The 27828-nt window shown below is 43.2% G+C and overlaps 1 protein-coding gene across 1 annotated transcript in view; it reads right to left on the bottom strand.

Annotated features, from left to right (window-relative positions):
- FAM149A (family with sequence similarity 149 member A) overlaps nt 1-17886 on the bottom strand; it is a 77551-nt gene extending 59665 nt beyond the window's left edge. Inside the window, exon 1 of the mRNA XM_038401054.2 lies at nt 17171-17886. Within this exon, the coding sequence (XP_038256982.2) occupies nt 17171-17661 (491 nt within the window). The 5' untranslated portion in view covers nt 17662-17886. The remainder of the gene's footprint in view (nt 1-17170) is intronic.
- Between the last annotated feature and the right edge of the window lie 9942 nt (nt 17887-27828).

Below are 27828 nucleotides of genomic sequence, written 5' to 3'. Positions count from 1 at the left end.
TAGCTTGATTTACAGATCTTAGGCAGGATCCCAAATCATGTTGGCCACCAGGAAGTTTAGACTTGAAATTAGACGAAGGTTTTTAACCATCAGAGGAGTGAAGTTTTGGAATAGCCTTCCAAGGGAAGCAGTGGGGGCAAAAGATCTATCTGGTTTTAAGATTCTACTTGATAAGTTTATGGAGGAGATGGTATGATGGGATAATGGGATTTTGGTAAGTAATTGATCTTTAAATATTCAGGGTAAATAGGACTAATCCCCTGAGATGGGATATTAGATGGATGGGATCTGAGTTACCCAGGAAAGAATTTTCTGTAGTATAGTGTAGGCTGGTGAATCTTGCCCATATGCTCAGGGTTTAGCTGATCGCCATATTTGGGGTCGGGAAGGAATTTTCCTCCAGGGCAGATTGGAGAGGCCCTGGAGGTTTTTCGCCTTCCTCTGTAGCCTGGGGCATGGTTGACTTGAGGGAGGCTTCTCTGCTCCTTGAAGTCTTTAAACCATGATTTAAGGACTTCAATAGCTCAGACATAGGTGAGGTTTTTCATAGGAGTGGGTGGGTGAGATTCTGTGGCCTGCGCTGTGCAGGAGGTCGGACTAGATGATCAGAATGGTCCCTTCTGACCTTAGTAGCTATGAATCTATGTGATCACTTTCTGTACATGTGTAAAGCCGACAGATCCCTCATCAGTGGGCAGAATCAAACCAGGGACCTCTGGAGCTTAGTGCATGAGCCTCTACCACATGAGCTAAAAGCCAACTGCCTGTTAACTAAGGCTGTAGAGCAGACTCATTTAATCTCTCTCTCTAAGTAGTCTTGATGCCACTAGACAAGGTAGAACACCACACCCACAAGATGTGTGGGTTACACATGGAGTGCCTAGAAACCACACATGTACTAGCTAAAGCCCCCTCAGTTGTCTAAAGGTTTGGTGCAAATTCTCTAAAATGGACGTTTTGGGCCAAAGTTCATGATCATTCAGTAGAGTAGGAGAAACCACTTCTGTCCATGGGATGATCAGTCTTATACTGCACAAATTGAAATTGATTTTCTGTTCCTTTTATGTCCCCAAGCCCCTTCCCAAGGAGAAGATGCTGAACTGGCAATGAGGAAAACCATTATTTTACTGTGATCTAAAGTTGTGAATAATTTTTACCTGGTTTTTTTTGTTTGTTTGTTTTTGTTTTTTTTTGTTTTGGGTTTCTTTTTTTGCAAAAAAACAGCAAAAAACAAACTTTTTTGGCTACTATAAACAAAAGTCACCTTTAAAAGTAAAAAAGAAGAAGAGGTTACAATTTAAAAAAATCCTACGTCACAAACTGGATAGGGGTTTTGAAACCATAAGATATTGGCCATCCTCTCAAGCATTTGGAAACTTTTTGATATCAGTATTTCAAGTGACATCACCTACCCAGTTATATAGTATTGTTTTGTAATCAGCTTGCTGGCACAAAAGAATACAAGAGGCAGAGGAGAAACTGAATAGAAATACAATTCTTAAGGCTGTGTAAGTATTATTGCTAAAAAATAAAATGATATGATCTGAAACAAAATTAGGAGCCAAGAAAGTATGAAAAAGGACAGTTTATTAGAAGGATTTAAAGTTTGCTATAGTTCTTAGCCATAATATTCAAAATGCTGTGAAGCAATTTCCCTCGCTCCCTACAGCTTATGCATACCAATGCAAACAAAACACCATCTCCTGGAAATTCATCTAATCCTGTCTTTTTTCTGTACAGAAAAGGAGTAAATTATACACTCATGCCCACATTTTGAAATACCTGAGAAATTACATGAAGATAAATGGAACACAGTCCTCTCAATCCAACAAGGGACAGGTTCTGTGCTGCCCTTCCTGACGGTACCTCTACATTACACTTTATGGTGGCGTTTAGAGTACATACACTGCACACTTCCCAGCACAGGTATAAATACCCATGTAGATGGTCAGGCACTGCTTACGCGAATAAAGACACCCTTGTGGGTATGTACCCTACATGACTCTCTACACACTCAAGCAATGTCTCCCCTGTCTACATTGCTATTTTTAGCAGTGTAGTGTCCCACTGCCAGAGCCTTTCCCCACCACAGGAGATGCCAGAACCTTTCCCCACTGCTGCCCCACCACTAGAGCCTTTCATTGACACACATAATTAATGCCACGTGGGCATAGCTTGCTTTTCACTGCAGTGTGTTGCTACACATATCCTACACAGAGCCGCCAGTGGTGTGTAGTGCAGACATATTTTAAGAGGTTCAGAAGGCACGGTCCAGGGGGAAAAGGAGAAAACCTGGCATTAAGCTTGTTTTCCAGTGCCCAGATTCTGGCCTCTGACTTCTGCGGGGTCCACTGTGGCTGACTCCAGGGCCACCCAACACAAATTAGAGCAGCAACCTTCTAATTTACAGCAGCCTCCCCATGGCTATATATGGGCTGAGCTACAGCCTTAGAAACGCCAGTGGCTGGCACTATATATAAATAAAACCCCTCCTGTCCTGGTTCGGCTCCCAGCACACTCCACATGTCAGGGGCTACAAGGTGCCATAATCTGCTTCTGTGTCAGGGAAATTCTTCTCTGGCCTGATGTGACTCCTCCACAGCCCCTATAAACTAGTGGAGTAGCATATTGGGGTACGAGTCAAAATTGGCCCCTGAACCTTTGGAAAAATGTATGAACTTGCATATAACACCATCCTCTTAATTGTTTATAAATAGGGTTCCGTGTATGTCACAAATTCCGTGACTTGCCGCGACCTCCATGACTTCTGCGGCAGCCAGGGTGGCTGACCTCAGGGCTGCCCAAGCAGCTGACTCCGGGGCCAGCTGATCAGGTGGCTCTGGGGACAGCCACACTGGCTGCTGCTGAAGCAGCCCCACAGCCAGCTGCACCAGTGGCTGCTGGAGTGGCCCCGGGGCCAGCCAAACTGGCCGCTGCTCAGGTGGCCCCGGGGACCAAACCTTCTTTTCATTGAGAGCACTATCCAAAGAACAGTTATATAGGAGCAAATCCTAATCCCAGGCAAGTTAAAAGGAGAGTTCTCATTGATTTCAGAGGTGTTGTGTTAATTAGGATTTAGCCCTAAATATTTTGTTACTGATATATTTTCACTCAATCCCAAATCCAAAAATATCCTGTCAATGCACCACAAATTATTTTAAAGCTTTCTTCTAGTTACAATATTTTTAAGTGACACTACAATGTTATGTATAGGATACTACACAGAGTGAAAAAGATATATGTTAATTGTCTAGCACTTGGAAAAGGAGAAGGGGACTCAAGGGATTATGATTCTGTTTCCATCTCACTTGGTCACCTTCCGCAAGTCACTTATGCCCCCTTTTTCAATGTGACCACTGATTTTGAATGCTGAAGCCAAGACTCGGAGGAACAAACTGGAGGTGGAAGATGACATCATGGATGGAACCTGATCTTCTAAATTCTGACATATTAAAAGTTAAGTGCACAGTTAAACAGGACCTCCAGAGATTAGTAGCACTTTGACAAATGGGGGAAGATGCTTTTGATAGATAGATATTGGCTGTGACTCAATAAGTTCTTCAAAGTATTTCCCTCTTCCAACCAATATCACTCCAGTTTTGTCCACTTTAAGTTTGAGCCAGCTGTTCTTCATCTATACACTGATCTCCTCTAGGCATTTTTTCATTCTTAAAATGGCACTGGTTACAACTCTGGAAGAGGCCGTATACAGTTGGGTGTCACCAATGTACTGGTTTCAGAGTAGCAGCCATGTTAGTCTGTATTCGCAAAAAGAAAAGGAGTACTTGTGGCACCTTAGAGACTAACAAATTTATTAGAGCATAAGCTTTCGTGAGCTACAGCTCACTTCATCGGATGCATCCGATGAAGTGAGCTGTAGCTCACGAAAGCTTATGCTCTAATAAATTGTTAGTCTCTAAGGTGCCACAAGTACTCCTTTTCTTTTTACTAATGTACTGCTGATGGTGAAGTCTATGGCATCTCATTTCCAAATGATTTCATATTGAATAGTGCACAGCAGGATAGATTTTACAGAACTCTGCAGGGGAGGGTGCTTTGTTTTTGTTTGTTTTGGGGTTAGGAGGATTTTTCTGGTGGAGGGGGGCAGGAAGACTAACAATTGCGTATTAGTATTCTTGGGCCCTGTTGGAGACTAATTCATTAGATACCTAGCCAATTAGGCACTGGGGTTGGAAGGATGGAATCCTTTTTGACCACAACAGCAGTTTACACCTCCTCCAGTGCTTCAGACTGTTCATTGATTATTATGCAATTGAAAGAATGTGAGTGATTGGCATATTCAATATTCAGCCTACAACAGGGAGAACTGAATTCCAGATTGTCTCTCTTTTTGGTATTTCAATTTTATTGAGGATGCGATCATGCTAAAGTAGTTGAAGAAAACGGTGATGAAGTAGAACATGAACACTTATTTATTTGAATGATTACTTTTCCATAAATGTTGTTTTAAAAGAACAAATCACATTTTAACATTTTTTAAAAAACAAATGGAAAAGGATTTTATGTTTGGATGAGCTACCTCATCTGCTTAAATACTAAGCAACAAAATATATACTTTGTAATTTAGACCAACTTAAATCTGAACTCAAGGTAAGAAGGACTATAGTTATCAATATTTAATTTGGGTGCTTCTAAAAGCTTAAGTGGAATCATCTAATTAAAAAAATGCTAATGTAGAGGTATAGACTTTCTTCTCCAAGTGCCATATCTTATTCCTTCTTCTTTATCTTCTTGGTATGTTTTTTTTTCTTTTTAAAACAGACAATACATGTTTGTTACATGCCTTTTGGGTATGAATAAAATATTTGATTTGCAATTAAAAATACACAAAAGAACATAAATTAAATCAAATAGAGGGGTCTGAACTCTAAAGGGCATGGTCTAATAAAAGGAAGTAAGCATTTTGTAGTGCACGTCTATCTTGGATCTTAGCAAGAACACGCAACCAATTTTAAATGACAGAAAATACATTTTAAAGTGTTTACTGATCAGCCCTTGTCAGATAGGCAGCAATTTCTCTTCAACAATTAACTAACAATAATCAGATCCATTTTTTAATTTGTCTAATAGATTACATCCTCTACTTTTTCACTAGGAAAACGAATTCAGATTGCATTATATTCTGCTTTATTTTTCCTATTCAAAAAAGAAAAAACAAAAGGATACATTTAGTATTCATGAAATTAGACACACAGCATTGACCTGATTCAGGCATGATGTACGCAGGAACTGCACAGCCTTCCTCAGACAACTCTGCCGATGAACCTCAATTCACACCTACAACAACGCTGTTACGCCAGTCCTGTACTTTTTTCAGCAGAGCGCAAGTCATGCACTCACACAATTATCTGAGCTTTTGTGATGTGCACAAATGGAGATGAGGATAAGATCACTACACTCATTTCTAACCATTATTGTTATTTGTATTGCAGTAACACAGCTAGGAGTCAGGTCCTGTATAAACGTACAGAGAGCACAGTCAATGCCCCAAAGAGCTTGCAAATTATTCTGAAGACACAATGTAACAAAAAAGGAAGAGAAGTGGGCAGGGAGGATGACTTATAAAGATAGAACCATACAGTTATGTATGTTAGTGTGACGGGGCACACTCTCACTCTAGTATAGCAAAGACTAACAAGCTCTTCTGTGCTCCTTCAGCATTACTAGGCACACCTGTAAGGCTTGCTATGCCTGGAAGAGGATCTTACAAAGGGAAAACCTGCCACAGGACGGCGTGGTGAACAGGAGTAAGATTGCTGTACCTCTGAGACTACTGAACACAGAGACAGATAAGCCAACAGAAAGACAGTTGCAGGCCTTACCACCCCTGAGCCTACATGGACCAGCTATAAAGCAGGGTGCCCCTCAGGAGGAGGGGCAGGAGGCAGACCCTAATTATAGACACTATACCTGCTGATAAACCAAGCCCCAGAGGGGTGACCCCAAAAAAAGACTATCTAAGAGACAATCCACCTTTGCCTTTCTTTTACTCTGATTCCCTTCTCTCTTAAGGGAGAAAGACCTTTCTTTTGTTTGTGTTTATTTTGTTTGGAAAACTCCTTTGTGGTACAAACAGCGGAAAGACATCATAAACAATCAGAATTGGGATCATGTGGGGACTCAAGGGAGCACCAACCATCACCACCCAGTTAGCTATTGCGCAACTTGTAGGTTCCAAATCGTCAGTGTTATTTTGCTTCTAATAACTAACTACGTAACTACCTATCTCCAATTACTGTATAATCAGCATTGTTGTCCAATTTCTTACAGGCATTACAGTGGAACTGGGTCTTGAGGCAGAATTAGAAAGAGGAGAGAGCAGTGATCTAAAAATGGATTTGAACTTTATCCACAAAAGTAAATGGCTAGTGCACTATTTCCACTGCATTATATAAAAGATTGAAAAAGATCCCAAATATTTGTGATTTGATTCTCTTTCATATTTTTAAACCAAACACTTCAGTTCAAAGTCCAAAACTGTTGTTTTGGGGGTTTTTTGGAACAGATATCTGCTAATGAACCCCAAATTGTTTGCTCAATAAGTGTTTGTGGACATTTATTGTATCTGTTTTTCAAATTAACATTTTACATCATGATAAGAAACACTGAAAGATAAAAATGTCCCCAGTCCTCTGCAGTTTTTAAACTATATTACCAATACTGTTCGTTTTATGGGAAACATGTAATAAAAAGAAAATTAGTTAAACATCTTAACTTAATTATTCTAACTTGTATTATAAATAATTTAAATATCTAAGCTGAATTATTTTAGTTTGCAGTATTAAATACAGTTGGCTTTAGTACTCAACTGAAGAAGTTAATTTTGATGGATTTTTTATTTCAGAAGAGACATATATTTTACATCTATTTTCTATTAAAATACGGGCAAAAACCCATTATCCAAATTTCATTTAGGTCCATCAGATCCAAAGTTTGCTGAAGAACATACTAAGTACACTCTAAACAGTGTTCAGATCAAAATGTACAGCTCACTTTCTCAGCTAAGTCTAAGTCCAAGTCCATTGTGTTTCCTCCAAACCAAAAAATGTCCACCCTGTAACAAGGGGAAAGTAGAGAAAGGAGAACATCTTATGGGTTATTTTTGTTTTGCTTTTTATGTAGATGTATACTGCACCGACAAATACACTTAGAAATGCATTTGGATTATGAAAGCTACTGAGCATATGATTTTGGCATTTTGATAATATGCATTTTTATATGGCTCCTCTATATGTATCTGTGTTTGTGGATATATTTTAACTTTTTAATAGGAGCTTCAGTAATAGCTATCATTTTGAAGGCTTACATTTATTTTTGCTTTGCCTCAAAGAGCTTAGTTTTATTTTATATAGATATTAGACTTGTTAGTGATGAATAAGAAGCTTATCCTGACTGTTTCTGCTGGCATTTCGCAAATCCTTGGCTTAAACTACGCCAGGTGAGATTTTAAACTATGCATTTAGTTGATAAATTAGCAAAGTCTTTTATTTTTAGGGTTTATTCATATATGTTCTAGTGTTTTTCCACAATTTATTTCTAGCTCCAAGGGCTAATTCAGGAAATCTTTTGTTTACAGGTGCTATTACTATCAAAGGCCCAATTCAGCAGGGCCTAAGATCCTGAGCCAAAGTCACTGAAGTCAATGAGAGTATTTCAACTGGCTTCAATGACCACTGAATCAGACACTAATTGAATCAAGTCCTGCGTGATTAGTATCCTTACCTAATAAACTGCTCATTTAAGGGCCACAAATCCTTCCCTGTTTTTTTCTTTTAGTATAACCCTTGAGTATCTAAAAAGCAAACAGCAAGTCTTTAATTATTATTTGCGTTATGGTAGCATCTAGAGGCCTCCGGGAAGGACCAGGACCCCACCATAGTAGGCACCGTACATACATACATAAAATGAAAAAAAAAAGGCCCTAGCAAAAGCTCTGAGATACTAAATGTCTTCATGATTATATTTGGTTATAATCTGTGTAATAATTCAATATGTGTGTTACTTTCTGTTCCTATTTTTTAAACAGATGGATGATACTTTTTCAACTTTTCAAAGAGAAGATTATGTTCAGATTAATTAGTACAATCCAATAAAAGGATAATTAGTCGCAAGTCTTGTGTGTATAGTGCTAATCAGAGACTTTCTGCATTGCATCGTGCCCAAAACACTGAATTTGGATTTTGATAACTACATAATAATTTGAAAAATCTAATTTTTGAAAGAGACACAAAATTGACAAGGTCATTAAAGTGTAAAGAAATAAATGTACATTGTTATAAGAAAATGTAAAAACTTTTTTTGCTGTGTATCTTATTGACACAGCTTTCAAAGGTTGAATTTAAAAAAAAGCAGAAAGTTAGTTTGTCTTTTCTACAGTGGATTCTTGGTCTATATAGACAACAGGGCAAAGTGAAACAGACAATATGTAATGTACTAGCCAGATGCAAGGAAGAATGTCGAGGGAGGATAAACACTGACTGGACAAAACTAGTCAGCAACTCCAAGGCCACAAGAAGCACATAAGTAACAATAAGACAACTGTTGTAAGAAATAATGAATAAATGAAAGCAATGAGTTAAAAAAGATAAAGAGCTACAAATTTGAGCATTAGCAGAATAAGTAAAAATGCATTAGAAAATAAATTTAGAATAAAATATTTACAGATGAGGTAGTTTTAATAAATTGCACCTATGTAATGTTACAAGACAAGGTATAAAGAATGTGTATGTTTAATGGGGAGGGGGATGGAGCAATCCAGATCGGACCATGTCAAAGTACAGATGGGGGGACCTGCATGAAAAACCCCCTAAGCTTATTTTTACCAGCTTAGGTTAAAACTTCCCCAAGGTACAAACTATTTTACCTTTTGCCCTTGGACTTTTGCTGCCACCACCAAGCGTCTAACAAATATATAACAAGGAAAGAGCCCGCTTGGAAACGTCTTTCCTCCCAAACCCTACACCCCCTTTCCTGGGGAAGGCTTGATAAAAAATCCTCACCAATTTGCATAGGTGAATACAGACCCAAACCCTTGGATCTTAAGAACAATGAAAAAGCAATCAGGTTCTTAAAAGAAGAATTTTAATTGAAGAAAAAGTAAAAGAATCACCTCTGTAAAATCAGGATGGTAAATACCTTACAAAGTCATCAGATTCAAAACATAGAGAATCCCTCTAGGCAAAACCTTAAGTTACAAAAAGAGACAAAGTTTTATCAGCCATATAAACAAAAAAAATCTAATGCGTATCTAACTAGATTGCTTATTAATCCTTTACAGGAGTTCTGACCTGCATTCCTGCTCTGGACCTGGCAAAGGCAACACACAGACAGAGAGAACCTTTGTTTCTCACCCCCCTCCAGCTTTGAAAGTATCTTGCCTCCTCATGGGTCATTTTGGTCAGGTGCCAGTGAGGTTATCCTAGCTTCTTAACCCTTTACAGGTGAAAGGGTTTTTCCTCTGGCCAGGAGGGATTTAAAGGTGTTCCCCTTTCCCTTTATATTTATGACAGACCACCTTTATGATGACATGTGGCTTACCTATGCCACCTTACCCTATTTCTGCTCTCTCTACTTTACGTATGTTTTATGCTTGATTAAGATGGTAATATATTGTCCTAAAAATTTCTTATTAAAGCTTTAAATTAGTTAGGCTTAGTAACTGGTGTGGACAGTGCTTTTCACCCCCCAAAAATGTAGCATCACTGATAAAAATCACATCAACTAATAATCAAATGTGAATCACAAGGCCAAAAAAGAGAGAGAGAGAGAGAGAGAGAGAGAGAGAGAATCAGATCACAGTAAATATAGTGATGGAGACTTTATTGTTCATCCAATGTTTTAGATAAGCAGAAACTGCTAGCTGGATTAAAATAGTACCATTAAGATCATGTCATCCATATGACAGGGTGCAGTTGTTAAAACTTATTGCTGGTTAGCTGGCAATAAGCAATATTGTTTTCTTCTTATCTTAAAGGATGGATGGTCAGTCACGTGTCTATTGTAATAGAGTTCTGAACACTGATATTACTACTCCATCCCTGCATAAATGCAAATCAAATAAAAGGTCTCCAGAAACAACATTAACTTCAGAGGCATTCCACTGCAACAAAGCAAAAAGCACAAGGCAGCATGTGAAGTGTAAACCCTAAGTACTTGCCAAATGGACTTTCCAGATTACAGATAAGCACCTTTCTATGATCTACATGATATTTTCTACTTTAAAAGGGAAATATCACAAATACCATGAAAATTCAAATTACAATGCTGTGGTATAAGTTCATAATTTTGGATGGACACCAAGTCTATTCTCTCACCAAGGCCTCTTTTTGTTCACGTAATGACCAAGTTTTGCAACACTTGGTAATCAGACTATAGCCTTCTGTTACAGCAACATCATTAGTGTGGGCTCACAAGCTGAAACACAACCATTATGAACAGGAATTTCAGGAGTTATGCCAGAGGAAATTTTCTAACACACAGCTAGTGGTATAACTGTATAATACAGAGCACAGGCTATTCCAACTAAGAGTAGCTTTAATCTTGTTTCAGGCATTTGGCACTTAGATCCCAAGTCCTCTCTAATTTCCTTTTAAAAAAAAATGTGCAAAGTGTAAGACTCATTCTCATTGATCTTTCTGCTGCTTTTGACTAATTCTTTTGCTATTTTTCATAACCTCTCCTTTCTCAACTCAGGACTTTCCTCCTCCTCCTCCTCTTACCTTACAGCTTGTTCTTTCAATGTCTCTTTTGGTGGCTCCAGCTTTTTCTCCACATCTGTTTGAGCCCAGTCTACTCTACAAACTTTTGCCAGCATAGCTACGCTGGTCAGGACTGGGTGAGGAATGATCTCTGACTGACAGCTATGCCGACAAAATCCCATACTACAGATGCAGTTATACTAGCAAAACTGCACTTTTGACAGGGTATGTCTATAGGAACATTTAGTTTCAACAAGCTGGAGTGTAAATCTACCTGGCACTGGCCTGCCACATTCTATCTGTCCTTGCAGACCCTGCTGCTGTGTACCGTAAGTTCCCTAGTATTTTTAAATCTTCTCCCATTTTAAAACGGTGTAGATCGGTGTATATACGTGTATGTACATATACCAGCAAAGCGCCCCTACAGCACACTCGGTCAGAGTCCTACAGGATCCATCCACTGTCCCTTCTTTTTTCATACTGCACTCTGTTCAACTATGTGATTGAAGTCACTGTCTTTATGCTCATGACTCCCAAATCTACTTCTCCTTTCTTGACCTCTCATCTTATACTTCTGCCTCTGCCTCTCGCCAACACTTCCCCCGATTTCTCCCCAGAACTTCAACTCAATGAATCAAACTGATTTATCTTCACTCCTAAATCTTTTCCTCTATCCCTTTCTCTGTTTCTGTTGATAGTACCATTATATGTTATTACCAAGTCATAACCATAAGTCATCATCAACTCCCATGAAGTCATCTTCAACATCCTCTCCTCCTCTTCTATCTAGGCCCTTACCAAGTCCTTTTGTTTCTTCCTCTACAATACCAAACTTTGTCACTTCTTTTATGATTACTGACAACATACTAGCCCATACCCTAGTTTTGCTCTCTTCTTAACTACTGTAGCCTTCAGATCTCTTATCCAAAACAGTTTCCAAAAATCACAGAATCATAGAAATGTAGAGCTGGAAGGGACCTCAAGAGGTCAGCTAGTCCATCCTCCTGCACTAAGACAGGACAAAGTATATTCTGACCTTTGTCTAACCCGTTGTTAAAAACCTAGAATGACAGGGATTCCACCACCTCCCTTGGAAGTCTATTCCAGAGCTTAACTACTCTTACAGTTAGAAATGTTTTGCTAATACCTAACCTAAATCTCCTTGCTGCAGATTAAGCCCATTATTTCTTCTCTGACTTTTAGTGGACATGTAGAACAATTGAACCTCTTCATAACAGCCCTTTAACACATTGAAAGATTTATCAGGCCCTGCTCAGTCTTCTTTTTTCCAGATTAAACATGCCGCGGTTTTTAAGTTTTCCTCATAGGCCATGCTTTCTGAACCTTTTATCAACAACCTTTTGTTGTTCTCCACTGGATTCTACAATTTGTCCACATCTTTCTTAGAGTATAGCACCCAAAACTGGACACAGTACTCCAGCTGAGGCCTTAACAGTGCTAAGTAGAGCAGGACAACTTCCTCCTGTGTCTTACATATGACAATCCTGTTAATACATCCAAGAATGATTTTTTGCCTTTTTTGCAACTGCACCATATTGAATACGAGTTAAAAATTTGTCATCCACTATAACCCCCAGATCCTTTTCAGCAGGACTTCCATCTCGCCAGCTATCCCCACTTTGTAGCTGTGTATTTTTCTTCCCAAGCATAGTATTTTGAACTTGTGTTTATTGCCTTTCATATTGTTGACTTCAGATCAATTTTCCAATTTGTCCAGTAGTTTTGAATTCTAATCCTGTTGCCAAGGTGCTAGCAAACTCCCCCAACTTGGTGTCATCTACAAATTTTACAATCATACTCTCCACTCCATTCTCATGGCAAGTTATAATAATGTACGTCATCCCTGAAAAATGGATCAAGCTGATAGAAAACATCTACAGCAAGTTGATGAGTGCAGTGAGATTAGACAAGAAGCTGATGAAATGGTTCAGGATCACTGGAGAATCTTGCCCATATGCTCAGGGTTTAGCTGATTGCCATATTTGGGGTCGGGAAGGAATTTTCCTCCAGGGCAGATTGGAGAGGCCCTGGAGGTTTTTCGCCTTCCTCTGTAGCATGGGGCATGGTTGACTTGAGGGAGGTTTCTCTGCTCCTTGAAGTCTTTAAACCATGATTTAAGGACTTCAATAGCTCAGACATGGGTGAGGTTTTTCATAGGAGTGGGTGGGTGAGATTCTGTGGCCTGCGCTGTGCAGGAGGTCAGACTAGATGATCAGAATGGTCCCTTCTGACCTTAGCATCTATGAATCTATGAGAAGCGACAAAAGGATGAATGGTATCACAAGATTTGTTCAACTTGGTTCTGGAAGCAGTAATAGCTGTAGCACTGACAGATGAAATGGGACGAGTCATGTTAATACGTAGAACGACAGTGCATAACCTTAGATTTGCAGAGGATATTGACCTCATGGTACTGAGCAAGGAGGATTTACAGAGAATAACTGACAAGGTTGATGATAAAAGCAGAAAATTCATATTGAACATCAGCATGGAGAACACAAAAATTATGGCAGTTGGAAGACAAGAGGTAAAGATCAAATTCAGAGACAGTACAAGAACAAGTGGAAAAATTTGCATACCTTGGAGGACTACTATCAAAGAATGGGAATTATGAAGATGATATAAAAAGAAAAATCAGACTGGCCACAACTGTATTTGCAAAACTATGCAAGATCTGTAAGGCTAAAAACATTTTAATAAAAACAAAACTCGACATATACCAGACAACTGTCAAGCCAATAATGGTCTATGGGTCAGAATGAGGAAGTACAAGTATATCTGACGATGAAATATTTTGACTGCAGAAATGAACTTGTTCAGGGTAATACTGACAGTTCCAAAACTGCAGAAAATAAAAAGATGAAGAGATAAGAAAATGGCTAGAGCAAGAAATAATGCTATTACAGAAAATTCAAAAAAGACAACTGTGGGGATTTGGAAATGTGTCAAGAATGCAGCTGAAAAGTATACCATACATAGAAATACATACCAGAGTTCAAAGAAGTGGAAATAAGAGGAAGACCAAGGATGTGTTGGACAACCATGGTGAAGAATGGCATGGAACAAAAAGATTTCAAGATGAACAAAGCTGTGAAGCTGGTACAAGACGGAGTAGTGGACATAAGAAGGGCCATACTGGGTCAGACCAAAGGTCCATCCAGCCCAGTATCCTGTCTACCAACAGTGGCCAATGCCAGGCGCCCCAGAGGGAGCGAACCTAACAGGTAATGATCAGTGATCTCTCTCCTGCCATCCATCTCCATGCTCTGACAAACAGAGGCTAGGGACACCATTCTTTACCAGTCCTGGCTAATAGCCATTAATGGACTTAGCCTCCATGAATTTACCCAGCTCTCTTTTAAACCCTGTTATAGTCCTAGCCTTCACAACCTCCTCAGGCAAGGAGTTCCACAGGTTGACTGTGCGTTGTGTGAAGAAGAACTTCCTTTTATTTGTTTTAAACCTGCTGCCCATTAATTTCATTTGGTGGCCCCTAGTTCTTATATTACGGGAACAAGTAAATAACTTTTTTTTATTCACTTTCTTCACACACTCATGATTTTATATACCTCTATCATATCCCCCCTTAGTCTCCTCTTTTCCAAGCTGAAAAGTCCTAGCCTCTTTAATCTCTCTTCATATGGGACCCATTCCAAACCCCTCATCATTTTAGTTGCCCTTTTCTGAACCTTTTCTAATGCCAGTATATCTTTTTTGAGATGAGGGGACCACATCTGTATGCAGTATTCAAGATGTGGGCGGACCATGGATTTATATAAGGGCAATCAGATATTCTCCGTCTTATTCTTTATCCCTTTTTAAATGATTCCTAACATCCCATTTGCTTTTTTGACTGCTGCTGCACACTGCGTGCACTTCTTCAGAGAACTATCCATGATGACACCAAGATCTTTCTCCTGATTTGTTGTAGTTAAATTATCCCCAATCATATTGTATGTATAGTTGGGGTTATTTTTTTCCAATGTGCATTACTTTACATTTATCCACATTAAATTTCATTTGCCATTTTGTTGCCCAATCACTTAGCTTTGTGAGATCTTTTTGAAGTTCTTAACAGTCTGCTCTGGTCTTAACTATCTTGAGCAGTTTAGTATCATCTGCAAACTTTGCAACTTCACTGTTTACCCCTTTCTCAGATCATTTATGAATAAGTTGAATAGGATTGGTCCTAGGACTGACCCTTGGGAAACACTACTCGTTATCCCTCTCCATTCTGAAAATTTACCATTTATTCCTACCCTTTGTTCCCTGTCTTTTAACCAGTTCTCAATCCACGAAAGGATCTTCCCTCTTATCCCATGACATTAATTTACGCGAGAGCTTTTGGCGAGGGACCTTGTCAAAGGCTTTCTGGAAATCTAAGTACACTATGTCCACTGGATCCCCCTTGTCCATGGACTTCAATCAGCCCCATCATTGCTTTTGAGCTGACAGAAAGGAATAAAAGAAGATAACTCCTCTCCACTTCATTATGCACGTTTTCATTAATGGAATATTGAATATTACCAGACCCAGGACAGATCCTTGCAGGACCTCCTACATGCACCCCCCTCATCTGACAGGAAACCTTGATAACTACTCTTTGTGTACAGTCTTTCAACCAGTTGGGCACCAGCCTTATAATTTCATCTAGACCACATTTCCCTAGTTTTCCTTATGAGAATGTCATGTGGAACTGTCCCAAAAAGAAAAGGAGTACGTGTGGCACCTTAGAGACTAACAAATTTATTAGAGCATAAGCTTTCGTGAGCTACAGCTCACTTCATCGGATGCATTTAAGCTTACTAAAATCAAGATATATCACGTTTACATCTTCCCCCTATCCAGTAGGCCAGTAACCTTGTCAAAGAAGGAAAATAGATAGCTTTGGCATGATTTATTCTTGACAAATCCATGTTGGCTATTACTTATAACCCTATTATCCTGACACTCTTCTTCCTTTTCTACCAGTGTGACTTTCTGCACCTCCAGAATTCCTGTTTTCCTCACAAAGTTCAAGTAACTTTTCGTTCAGAACACTGCACATTCTCCTCCTTCACATACTCCCATCCTATATTTCATTACAATAAGTTATGAATATTAATTTAGTATCACATTGATGTATATTCAATGTTTATGCTGAGAAAGTCAAGAAAACTGAAATCATAAGTGACCTCAGCAATCAATGTTACAGTTTTGTCCAACATGATTTTCACATCAAAATAATAGTAGATATCACATATCAATTTTATATTAAGGACTAAAAGAAATCCAGACACATATTTTGCAACACAAAGCTGTTTTTAAATACCCCAATTAAAATATGTTCTCACTAGCAGCATTACCAAATATTTGTTTTTCTCTGATCATAACTGTGCTAACTTTAGCCACAACTGAAGCATGATGTGGGTATAATAACTTGTCTAAAGTTTTAAAAGGAAAAATACATTCTAAAATTTATAAAGGTAAATAGCTGGTGAATCGGCTTAGCTACACTTGATGTTATTGGAGCTATGCTGCTTTACATCAGCTGAGAAACTACCCTGTTTTCTAATGTGGTACAACTTTTTGTTAGCAGAACATCCCCCAGTAGAATCACACAATCACACATTTAAGTGGCTGGATATATGTAGTTCTCTTTAACTATAATCGAAGTAAAGCATTTTCAGACTCAATGCTGGAAAAATTCAGATTTAAAGAAAGTTTCCAATCTGTTTTAAAGTATCTCTTTATATTACGAATATAATTCAAATGTGTACTTGAACACACAACAGGCATGTTGAAGCAGCCTTTTACAATGAGCACAAGTGTAAAAATAATCGTATGGCAACACCTCATTTGAACTGCCAGGCCCTTTTACCCTCTCCTTTGCCTTAGTGGGTTTCTCTGCCGAGCCCCATGTCTCATTGTAACAGAATGATTTTACCCTACCAGGATAAAAAGAAATAGGTGAAACTCCATTTAGGAGAGTATTACAAGCCCTGGGAGGACAGAATCGGATCTCAGCTTCCTTAACATAAATCCATTCACCTTGCTGACGGTGGTAGAGTTGCTCTGGATTCATTACACCTGTGTAACCCAGTGCAGAATCCAGTCCTCTGGCCCCCAGGGGCACAGCTGTGCACAGGAGCATTTTAAACCTTTCCCCCCCAAACATGGGTCCTTCCCAGAGGGGAAAGTTCACTAGTGCCTTGGGCAGCCCGGGGGCTCGCTGCATGATTGGGGCGGTTACCCATTGGGGGGGCAGGACGCAAGCTCCATACTTCTAAGGGAGGGTAACACCCTTCCCCCCCAAGCACAAAGCTGAGCCTTTCCTCGACCAGAGAGCCAGGGCCCCCGCGCTCCCAGCGGCCCCCACGCCCTGGCTGCCAGGGCAGGGGGAAATCCCGCGCCATTTCGGACCCAGACACAGCCGCCCCCCCCCCACTCACGCTGAGTCGGCGGCGCTGGGGGCGCAGGCTCCGCCCTCCGGGTCGCTCTCGGCCACCCCCTCCTCGCCGATGTCGGGCAGGGTGACGAAGAGCAGCGGCTTGGCGCCGAGGACTGCCCAGGCGCCGGGCTCTCTGTCCGCGGGAGCCGCTGCTTGGCGCGGGGAGCCGCTGCCTCCGCCCGGGTACGCCGCCGCCGCCGCCGCCCCAACCCCGCCACCGGGAGCCGCCCGCCCTGGGAGCGCCGCGGCGGCGGCGGCAGCCGGGGAGCCCCCCGCTAGTGGAGGGAGCGGCCGGGGGCCGGCGGGCAGGGAGCCGGGGAAGGACGGGGCGGGCAGGGGGGGGAAGGGAGGCGGCGCCCTGGACGCGGTAGGGCAGCCAGGAGCCGCCCCGGGCACGGGGGAGCAGGAGGCGGCGGGGCCCGGGGCTGGAGCCGCGGAGGGCTTGCAGAGCCTGGCGAAGATGGTGCCCAGGTCCAACACCGCCACCTTCATGGCTGCGCGCCCGGCCGCCGCCGCTCGCAGCCCCACGCGCAGCGAGAGCAGAGCGCGGAGCGGGCAGCGCCCGCCAGGCGGGGAGGGGGGGCTGAGCCTCCAGCCCGCCGAAGCCAGCCCCGGGGCCAAGGCGGGGGGTCCCCCTGTCACTGGCGAGCGGCGCGGGCCGCGCTCGCTGCTAGGGGCTCCGGGCTGGCAGGTTGCCGCAGGTGCCCGAAGGGAAGGGAGGGGGCGGGGGTTGCTAAGCTAAACAAAAACCCAGGAGCTGCGGTAATTGGGCGCTTGACGGCAGCTCCGGGGCTTGGGCCGTGCGTGGAAATTGACCGGGTGCATCAGGCGCAGCTCCCCCCGGCATAGCCCTTAACAGGGAACGTGTTGCTGAAGAAACAGACCTGTCCAAATTATAGATCATCTGGGCTGGACAAAAACGGCCTGCTGGAGCTGAACCCCAGTGGAACAATTCCTGGCTGGCCAAAGCAAGAGCTCTGTGGGAGGCGGGGAAGGGGAACGTGCAAAAGAAAATGGGATACTTTTTGCACAGCAAACAAAGCATGTGTCTGAAAAGGCTTTTGGTTTTAAAGAAGGTACTTTGTTTGGAATGAGGAACGTAGTTCTTACAGCTAAAATCCCAGCCAAATCAGCTCTTAGGTGAGTCTGTCAAACAAAGGTTTGTGGTAAAAAGGTATTAACTTTTTCTGGCCAAGTAACAAATCACCCCTGAGAAGAATGGATGAAAGCTGGATGCCTTGGCTCAATCCTGCTAAATCCAATGATGTTGTTGGGTTAGGTGGGAGGGATTGGGGGAAACAGCAGAAGTAATTTCTCCCCCTTTGATTAAAGTAGAACACCACTTCCCATTAACAAGGTTTGCAAACCAGGGTCCTGATACTGCAACTCTTAACAGTTGGGTGGATAACTGCATAATGAGGCTCTGCAGAGACACAGAGATCCATCTGCAAGCTAAAAGTTGCAAGAGTGGGGTTTAGAAGTCTAAATGGCTTCTCAGCTGTTCATGGATCTTTGGATAGCAATAATGAAGAGTGCAGTTTTCCTTGATGGAGACATTGCAACTTTTCCTACAAGATGCAGACTTCACAACCAGAGTTATCCTTGCCATATTTTCAGTTTGGATTATGGCAGTGTGCTTTATAGGGTAGGGCACCTGAAGACTACTGTTTGAAGCTGAAGCTAGTGCAGATTGCAAGTCACTATGGCTTGGAGAGTCTATGCTGTTGGAAAGTTCCCCTTAAGACCTGTGGGCAACATAAATTAGAGCAGCCTTCAGATCTGCACAGTTTGCCCCAAGATGTGGGGCCACAAAGGTATCTGGAAGCCACCTTTGCCCATCACCCCTCATTTTGTGGCAACCACAGCTTGATCAGACCAAGGTCTGGTCAAGTGTTTCACTATTGATTGGTGCCTCTCAGGGGTATCACAAACTAAAATTATGAAAATTGTCTTCCATTTTGAGTGTGCGCACCCACAGGCTGGTTTAATACAGTTGCTTGTGCATAAAGTCTACCTTTTTTTTTTTTTTTACAGAAAAACCATTAAAGTATTTAGTGAGATGATCATGTAGATTGTTAGAGTTTACTCATCAGGGAGTCTCCTTTGTGAGGCCAAATAGTCTATGTGTATAAATTATGATTAATTACAAGAAATCAAACTGCAACTGATTTCTATCTTAATGTTCTTCAGTCAATTTTCAACAAAAGACTCATTTTGAAAATGTGCATATCTGAATAAAGTGTAGGTATAGAGGGAAATATTACAAACAGGTTATTACTATTAATATTTATTACTATAAAATAAACAATCATAATAATCTTAATGACAATAAGAATTAGTAATACAAATACCATCCAGAGGATTCATTTAGGATTGGACCAAAGAGAGAGGTCAAAAAGGGTGCAGTAGTCAAGACAAGAGATGAGCCTGCACAAGACTTTCGGCAGCCAAATAGAAAGAAAATATGAAACTAGAGAGAAACTCTATGGAAAAAGAAGCAGCAGATTTGGACACAAAGTGGAGTGTGGGTGTAGTGAAGCAGAGTGACCTCCCTCCCTTCCCCACTGTAGAGCAAGGGACCATTACACTTGGTGGAGAACACAGGTAGCGTCCCCTCCTCTGAGATAAGGGGACAAGCCAATGACAGTGGTAGACAGAACCCCTTCACCCTTCCTCAATTTAGGAAGGATGGAAGCCAAGAAGTTGATTAAATGGCTCGCCAAGAGCCAGCAGCAACAACTACTGCAACAGCTTGGGAGTCAGCAACAGCAACTGATTCAAGAACTGGGGGGCCCAGAACTGTGAGCAACAACAACAGTGGGCTTGCAGCAGCTTGCAGCACTTCTGCCAACCCCAATGGGCCCTAACCCCAGCTGCGGCCCCGGCTGACCCCACGATGCTGGTGCACTTGGCAAAAATGGGCCCCAAAGATGATCCCAAGGCCTTCCTTATCATATTTGACAGGGTCGCCTACACAGCTAAGTGGCCCCTGGAGCAATGGGCCATCCTATTGGCTCCGTACTGGACAGACTTGGCCAACACTGTCTACTGGGGGGCTCCCAGTAGGGAAGCTCAAGAGTATTGGTGGTTGAAGGCCTCCACCCTTGATGCACTTGAGATCACACCAGAGACATTCTGGCAGCGACTCCAGGAGAAAAGTTACCCTCCTGGGGCCCAACCCAGGGCGGTATCCCAGCAGCTGAAGGATGCGTGCTGGCACTAGCTGCAGCCCGAACAGCGTAGGGGGCCGAAGTCACTGAACAAGTTGTGCTCGAACAAGTCATACATATTCTTCCAATGCAAGGAAGAACCTGGGTCCTCCGCCACCAACCAGTGACCCTGAGCATGACTGTGGCCCTGATGGACAACTTGTTGGTGGCATAGCCTGGGGCTTGGCCCATGAACCTCGTGATGCCCCCCAAGGGAAGGAGCAAACCTGCCTGAGGGATGTGCAGTCTTGTGTCTTGTCCATGGTGTCCCAGCAGCTGGGCACCTGGGCCATGAGACAACCCTAGCATGAGTTCTGGCCCTATTCTTCTGGCCTGGAGTGCATAGGGAGGTGAAAGATTTTTGTGACTCCTGACCTGAATGCCAGTGAGCAGCCCCGAGGGACATACCAAGGGCGCATCTCGTCCCGTTGCTAGTGGTTGGCACCCCATTCGAGAGAATCACCATGGATTTCATGGGGCCACTCCTGAAGAGTGTCAGGGAATTCTAATTCATTCTGGTGGTTCTAGATTATGCCACTCAGTTTCCAGAGCCGATCCCCCTTCGAAACATCACTGCCCGGATTATTGCCGCGGAGCTCCTGAAAGTCTTTGCCTGGGTAGGCCTCCCACCAGAAGTCCTGACAGACTAGGGCACCAACTTCACATCAAAACTCCTTCGCCAAGTCTGTAGCCTTGTAGCGAGGCCAGGACTGGGCCCCTCTGGTTTCGGCCCCTGTTGCCCTGTCCAATCAGTCAGGAATGCCTCAGCTTGATGCAATACCACTGTTCTTTATTTACAGTTGTTTTCCACCACCTGTGTACAGGTTTCACAGCCAATTTTGCCAAGTACTGGCCTGGCCAGCAACAGACCAGAAGGCTCCTGGCTTTCACCTCCCTCTGTGCCTGGCCTTTCCCCCTTCTCTCTGGCTTCTGCCCAGCCTGTATAGCCCTTGCTAATGAGGCTGGCAGGTGCTGCCTGTTACCAAGCAGACAGAGGGCTATCTGACCTGCCCCAGTTCATTACCTTTGATTGGGGCTGGAGTGACAGGGGCTGATTAAGTGCTTCTCACTCAGCACCCTGTCACAAGCCTACTGGGAATAAAAAATTTACAGACCTTCATATACCACCCACAGACGGATGGGCTGGTGGAATGTTTTAACCGAGCACTGAAGGAAATGTTGTGGAAATTCCCCCCAAAAGATCTTCACCAGTGGGACCTGTGAAAATATGCTAATAAGTGTGAATATAATGTAACTGGAATATGCTTCATGCAAAAGTCTCTTGTAAGGTATCATTACAAAGCTTATAATCTACTGAGTGTGATCATCCTATTTGTATGAATGTATCATTATTGTATCTGAAACTAGAAATATAAAATATAACTCTGAGGTCCTATTGTAGTTATGCAAAGTGAGGCCATTAATGTTGGTTTAGAATCTTGATGGCTCCCATCAGCTAGGACAATTGACTGCAAATGGCTCTGTTTACTTGCAAGCCTTCCTGTGAGTCAGGCTTGGGGTCTCACAGGACATGTGACCGCGTCACCTGGTACTGGAATCCTTAAACCTAGTGCTTTTCCATTTAGAAGGAGGGGTGGGGACCTAAAGAGACAAAAGATTCGTGCCTTGTGCAAAAGATATATAAGGGGGTGGAACAGAACAAAGGGGGCTACAGTCATGAGAAATCCCCTAGCTACCACCTGAGCTGGAACAAGAACTGTATCAGGGAAAAGGATTGGGCCCAGACTAGAAAGGAGTCTAGTCTGTGAAAGAAGCTTATTGGAACACCTCTGAAGGTGAGATTTCATCTATATTCAGTTTCCTACTGTATTAGACTTAGACTTGTGTGTTTTATTTTATTTTGCTTGGTAACTTACTTTGTTCTGTCTGTTATTACTTGTAACCACTTAGTGAGCTGTAGCTCACGAAAGCTTATGCTCAAATAAATTTGTTAGTCTCTAAGGTGCCACAAGTACTCCTTTTTCTTTAAATCCTACTTGTTATATTTAATAAAATCACTTTTGTTTATTAATTAACCCAGAGTAAGCAATTAATTCCTGGGGGAGCAAATAGCTGTGGGTGTCTCTCTATCAGTGTTATAGAGGGTGGACAATTTATGAGGTTATCCTGTATAAGCTTTATATAAAGTAAAACAGATTTATTTGGGGTTTGGATCCCATTGGGAGCTGGAAGTCAGGTGCTAGAGACAGGAGCACTTCTTAAGCTGTTTTCAATTAAGTCTGCAGTTTTTGGAGGACTTCCCAAGCTTTGAAGTCCCAAGCTGGCAGGGAAAACGGGCTCAGAGGTAGTCTCAGCGCATCAGGTGACAGTCCCAAGGGGGTTTCTATGACCCAACTCATCACAGGACCAACTTATCCCACCCCTGTTACTGGCTGTGCGGGAGGTCACCCAGTCTTTGACCAGCTTCTCTCCTTTTGAGTTGTTATATGGCCAACAGCCAAGGGGGCTGCTAGACCTTATGGGGGAAAACTGGGAGCAAACACCATCTCCATTGCAGGGCCTCCTCCAGTATGTCCTGCAGCTTCAGGAGCAGATAACTGAGGCGGGGGATCTGGTGAACGAAAATCTACAGAATGCGCAGAAGGAACAAGAGTGAATATATAACAAGGGAGCCCAGAGGAGGACCTTTGCACCCGGCAAAAAATACTGCTCCTACTATCCTCTGAAGAATCAAAGCTCCTTCATGCTGGCAGGGGCCTTATGAAATTATTTGCCAGGTCGGGCCGGTCACCTGAGGTGTCCCAACCTGACCAAAAGAAAAAAATGACAGGTCTACCATGTCAATTTGTTAAAGGCATTGCGGGAGTGGGAGAGGCTGCTAATCACTCCCTGGAACTGGACCTAGGACCCAAACCCCCTGGTTCCACCAACTCAGAGGAGCCAGCTGGGGAATACCCTGACTGAGGAGCAACAGGAGTCTGTTGAAGTCATTCCTCAAAACCTTCATGGTGCAGACAGGGCAGACCATACTAGTTCAACATAGAATATTGATGAACCTGGGAGAAGTCATCTGAGAGACCATGAGGCCGTTGCCCTGCCACACCCATGAAATAGTGGAGAAGGAGGTCCAGACTATGCTGGAGCTAGGTGTAATTGAGAAGTCACAGAGTGACTGGCACAGCCCCATCATCCTGGTCCCAAAGCCAGATGGGACCCTTAGGTTCTGCATCAATTTTAAGAGAGTCAACACCATCTCGAAATTGGACATGTATCCAATGCCGTGTATTGATGAGCTACTAGACTGCCTCGGTGATGCCCAATACATCAGTACTCTGATTCTCACAAAGGGGTAGTGGCAAATTCCCCTGGATCGAGCTCCTGGGAGAAGACTGCTTTTGCCTCCCCGACTGGGTTTTACCAATTTGCCTGGGTGCCTTTTGATCTCCACGGGGCCCCAGTCACCTTCCAGAGGCTGATGGACCAGATCCTACGGTCTCCCTGTGCCTATGCCGCAGCCTACCTCAAGGATGTAGTGATTTACAGCAGCCACTAGGAGGACCATCTCAACCAGGTAGCTGCCGTCCTTAGAGCCTTACAGGACGCCAGCCTGACTGCCAACCCCAAGAAGTGTAAAATTGTCTGGCAGGAAACCACCTATTTGGGGTACACCCTCGCATGAGGCCAAATATGACTCCTGCTAGGGAAGGTCCAGGCGCTGCAGGCCTAATCGGCCCCTACCACAAAGAGACAGGTGTTGCAATTTCTTGGGCTAGCAGGCTACCATCACTGCTTTGTCCCTGACTTTTCCTTGATTGCAGCACTGCTGACAGAGCTCCTGAAGGACAGCCCCTGATGTGTGTGTTGGACCGATGAGTGCAGACGGGCCTTCCAAACCCTCAAAGACCAACTGTGCTGAGAGCCCATAATCTTCAGTCCGGACTTTAACTGGGAGTTTCTGTTACAGACAGACGCTTCGGAGGTGGGCCTGGGAGCTGTCCTCTCCCAGTAGGTAAACAGAGATGAGCACCCCATATTATATATCAGCTGCAAGTTGTTACTCTGAGAACAGAACTACTCAGTTGTTGAGAAGGAAGCTCAAGCCAAGAGAGTCAACACCACTTGGCGGCCAAGTGGGCCATGGACGCCCTGAGATACTTCCTCCTAGAGGTACTCTTTGTGCTAGTGACCGACCATGCCTGGCTGAACGCTTAAGTGGTTGAACACTGTTAAGGAAACAAATCAATGACTAATGCGCTGGTATTTGGCCCTGCAGCTGTATGCTTTCATGGTATGTCATCAAGCAGGCAGGGACCATACCAACGCCTACTTCTTCTCTCAGTTGGGGGAAGGAGACATTGCCATCTCCGGTTCCCCGGAGATGGACTTGAGGGGGAGGTGTAATGAGGCAGAGTGGCCTCCCTCTGGACTGGAGAGCGAGGGACCCCTACACTCCCATGGGTGGGCAGAGCCAAACCTGCCCTGTCTCCCTCGCTGGAAGTACCAGGGCAGGGCAGGAAGTATAAAGGGCAGGCTCTGCAGCTCAGTTGAGCGGGAGCCGGCTGAGGAGATGGACACGTCTGCCCTGCTGCAGCACCCAGGAGCTGAATCTACACTCTGCTGCCCCCTGCCCCCGGAGGAGATGGACCCAAACAAGGAGTTGCCGGGACTACCGTTGGCTATCTACCCAGAGGAGCCCGAGGACCGGTGGATGCCAGAGGTACCAAACCCAGGGAGTAGCCCGGGGCAGCCAATGACTGTCCAGCTACTGGGCTGATCGCTTCTAGGTCAGTGTGTTGCAGCTGGATCCCCACTGGCCCAGTGGCAGACCTCTCTGCTACTGTTAAGGCCTGGGCTGGGACGTAGTGGAGTTGGACGGGCCCGCGTCCCCCTGCCAGCCCAACCCCAGGGTGGCCGACTCCCCACTTTAGGCAAGGAGGCCCGTGACTCTTGAATGTTTCTGACAGCACCTTAGACTGCCTGCTGGGTGCTCAACCACTTTGGAGCCCCTACACTGTGTGGGTGCTCACCCCTATCTGAACCGTGAGTCTGTCCTTGTTTACTGGCTGCCTGAGCCCACAAGCTTAAGCTAAAGCCTGCTCCCTGCTTTGCCTGCCCAGAGGGCCAGAGCTATAGACTCTGTGTTTGCTAGCTGCTTAGGCCCGAAGGCCTAGCCTATAGCCTGCTGCCAGCCTGGCCCTGCCCCAAGGGCTGGGGCCCCAGACAGTTAGTTGGTGTCAGTCCCAGCTGAGGGGCAGTAAGCTAAAGACTATATTGGGTGCTGCCCCACCCAAGGGTGGGGACAAGAGCCCCAGACTATTGGTGTGTGTTTGTTTGCCTCTGTTAGCCAGGCCCAGAACCACAGACTGCATGCGGCTCAGCCCCGCCAGTGCGGCCCGAGCCCGAAGACTACCACCCCTTACAATGAGACAGAGTGGCCTTCCTCCCCACTGGAGAGTGAAAGACCACTACGGTGGAGCGAGAAAAAAGGGAGTCAAAGATGACTGAAGTTCTGGGCCTTATTGTCAGTGAATATCAATGGTATTGTCACAATTAACATTAGAAGGTGGGAAGAAGGTTTTGTAGGAAAGATGCCCCTCTTCTCCATATCTCTAACCATTGTTATGGAGCAGATATTTCTCAGCACTTATATGCCTGATCCTACAACGCTTTACTCAAGTGAGTATTCCTTCTGGGAATAGTCCATCAACTCAGGCCCTTAGTTCATAACTCTAAAAATAAAAAATATTCAAGGAATAAATAACATGACTACATGTTTACTAAAAAAGAAAAGGAGTACTTGTGGCACCTTAGAGACTAACAAATAAGGTCCACAAGTACTCCTTTTCTTTTTGCGAATACAGATTAACACGGCTGCTACTCTGATACATGTTTACTGTTATTTAAAACTGCTCTTGGTATTTTACCTCTCTTAATTTACAATAGTCATTAGTGAGACAGTAGAGCTTCACTCTAATAGCCCTATCTTGAAATATTTGGGTTTACAACCATGTACAGGAAAATCGCTACATACGGGGCACATTGTGGTTCATCCTGTACACTTGCGCAGGGGAGTATCTGCCCTGCATGAATGTACAGGATGAACCACAAGTACATAAAAGGTTGTTACAAGGAGGAGAAAAATTGTTTCCTTTAACCTCTTAGGACAGGACAAGAAGCAGTGGTCTTAAATTGCAACAAGGGTGATTTAGGTTGGACATTAGGAAAAAGTTCCTAACTGTCAGGGTGGTTAAGCACAGGAATAACTTGCCCTGGGGGTTGTGGAATCTCCATCATTCGCAATTTTAAAGAGCAGATAAGACAAACATCTGTCAGGGATGGTCTAGATCAGTGGCTCTCAAACTTTTTCACTGGTGACCCCTTTCACATCGCAAGCCTGAGTGCAACCCCCCTTATAAATTAAAAATACTTTTATATATATATATTTAACACCATTATAAATTCTGGAGGCAAAGCGGGATTTGGGTTGGAGGTTGACAGCTCACGACCCCCCATGTAATAACCTCACGACCCACTGAGAGGTCCCAATCCCCAGTTTGAGAACCCCTAGTCTAAATAATACTTAGTCCTGCCAGGAGTGTAGGGGACTGGACTAGATGACTTCTCAAGGTCCCCTTCTGTCCTATGATTCTATGATAATATAAAAATAGTATTAGTGTATTGGTTTAATATCATTTTACTCAGTCATTTTAGGCACATTGTTTTCCTTGAAATCCCTTCTGTAGAACAAACAATTTTTAAGAACTCAGTATGAAAATTTTAATTTGTAAATATTGAAGTACAGACAATATTTAATCTTTGTTTCACAACTAATACCTTTATTACACATGTTAATAGCTAACATTTGTTAGACAGCATGTTATATTGAATTGGGATGAGAAGTCTGATTTTGCTATTTTTCATTACAGTAAAGATTTAGAGAACACACAAGGAACGGTCCACAAGTTAATCTTTAAATAGAGGCAAGTGTAAGTGAAAGTGTAAACTTGGCATCACATCCTTAACGCCTCGCCTCCTCAATTTTCATGGCTTAAACAAGAAGAGAGAATTTGTCACTTGGACTGAAAAGACGATGAGAAAGATGAGATGAGAGCATCACAATGAGGATAATCCTGTTACTGTAATTAAGGAATCATCACATATCAGTTCATCTGTAAACAAAGCCCTTTATTTTCATGTTAGATCTTCTGTAATCAGCTGTATGCATCCTTCAATCTCTACCTAGGCACACAAAGGCTATTTGTTCTTTTTTGTTAATTTTTTCTCTTTAGCTAAACTTTATTATATGGCATCTGTTATCATAGAATCGGTGCATTTTTAAAAAGCTGTTAAAACTGATGCTTTTACAGTTTGACATGTACATTTGATAGGCAAAACGGCTTTTCTTGTATGACTTATTTACATAAAGAGGTACATCGTCTGAAACCATTTGTTTTACAGTAACAAAAGTCCACGAGTAGTCAAACAGTCC

The sequence above is a fragment of the Dermochelys coriacea genome, chromosome 4 (assembly GCF_009764565.3).
Source record: "Dermochelys coriacea isolate rDerCor1 chromosome 4, rDerCor1.pri.v4, whole genome shotgun sequence".
Lineage (NCBI taxonomy): Eukaryota > Metazoa > Chordata > Testudines > Dermochelyidae > Dermochelys > Dermochelys coriacea.
The sequence above is the reverse complement of the archived record's forward strand: the minus strand, read 5'-3'. Positions and strand labels throughout refer to the sequence as shown.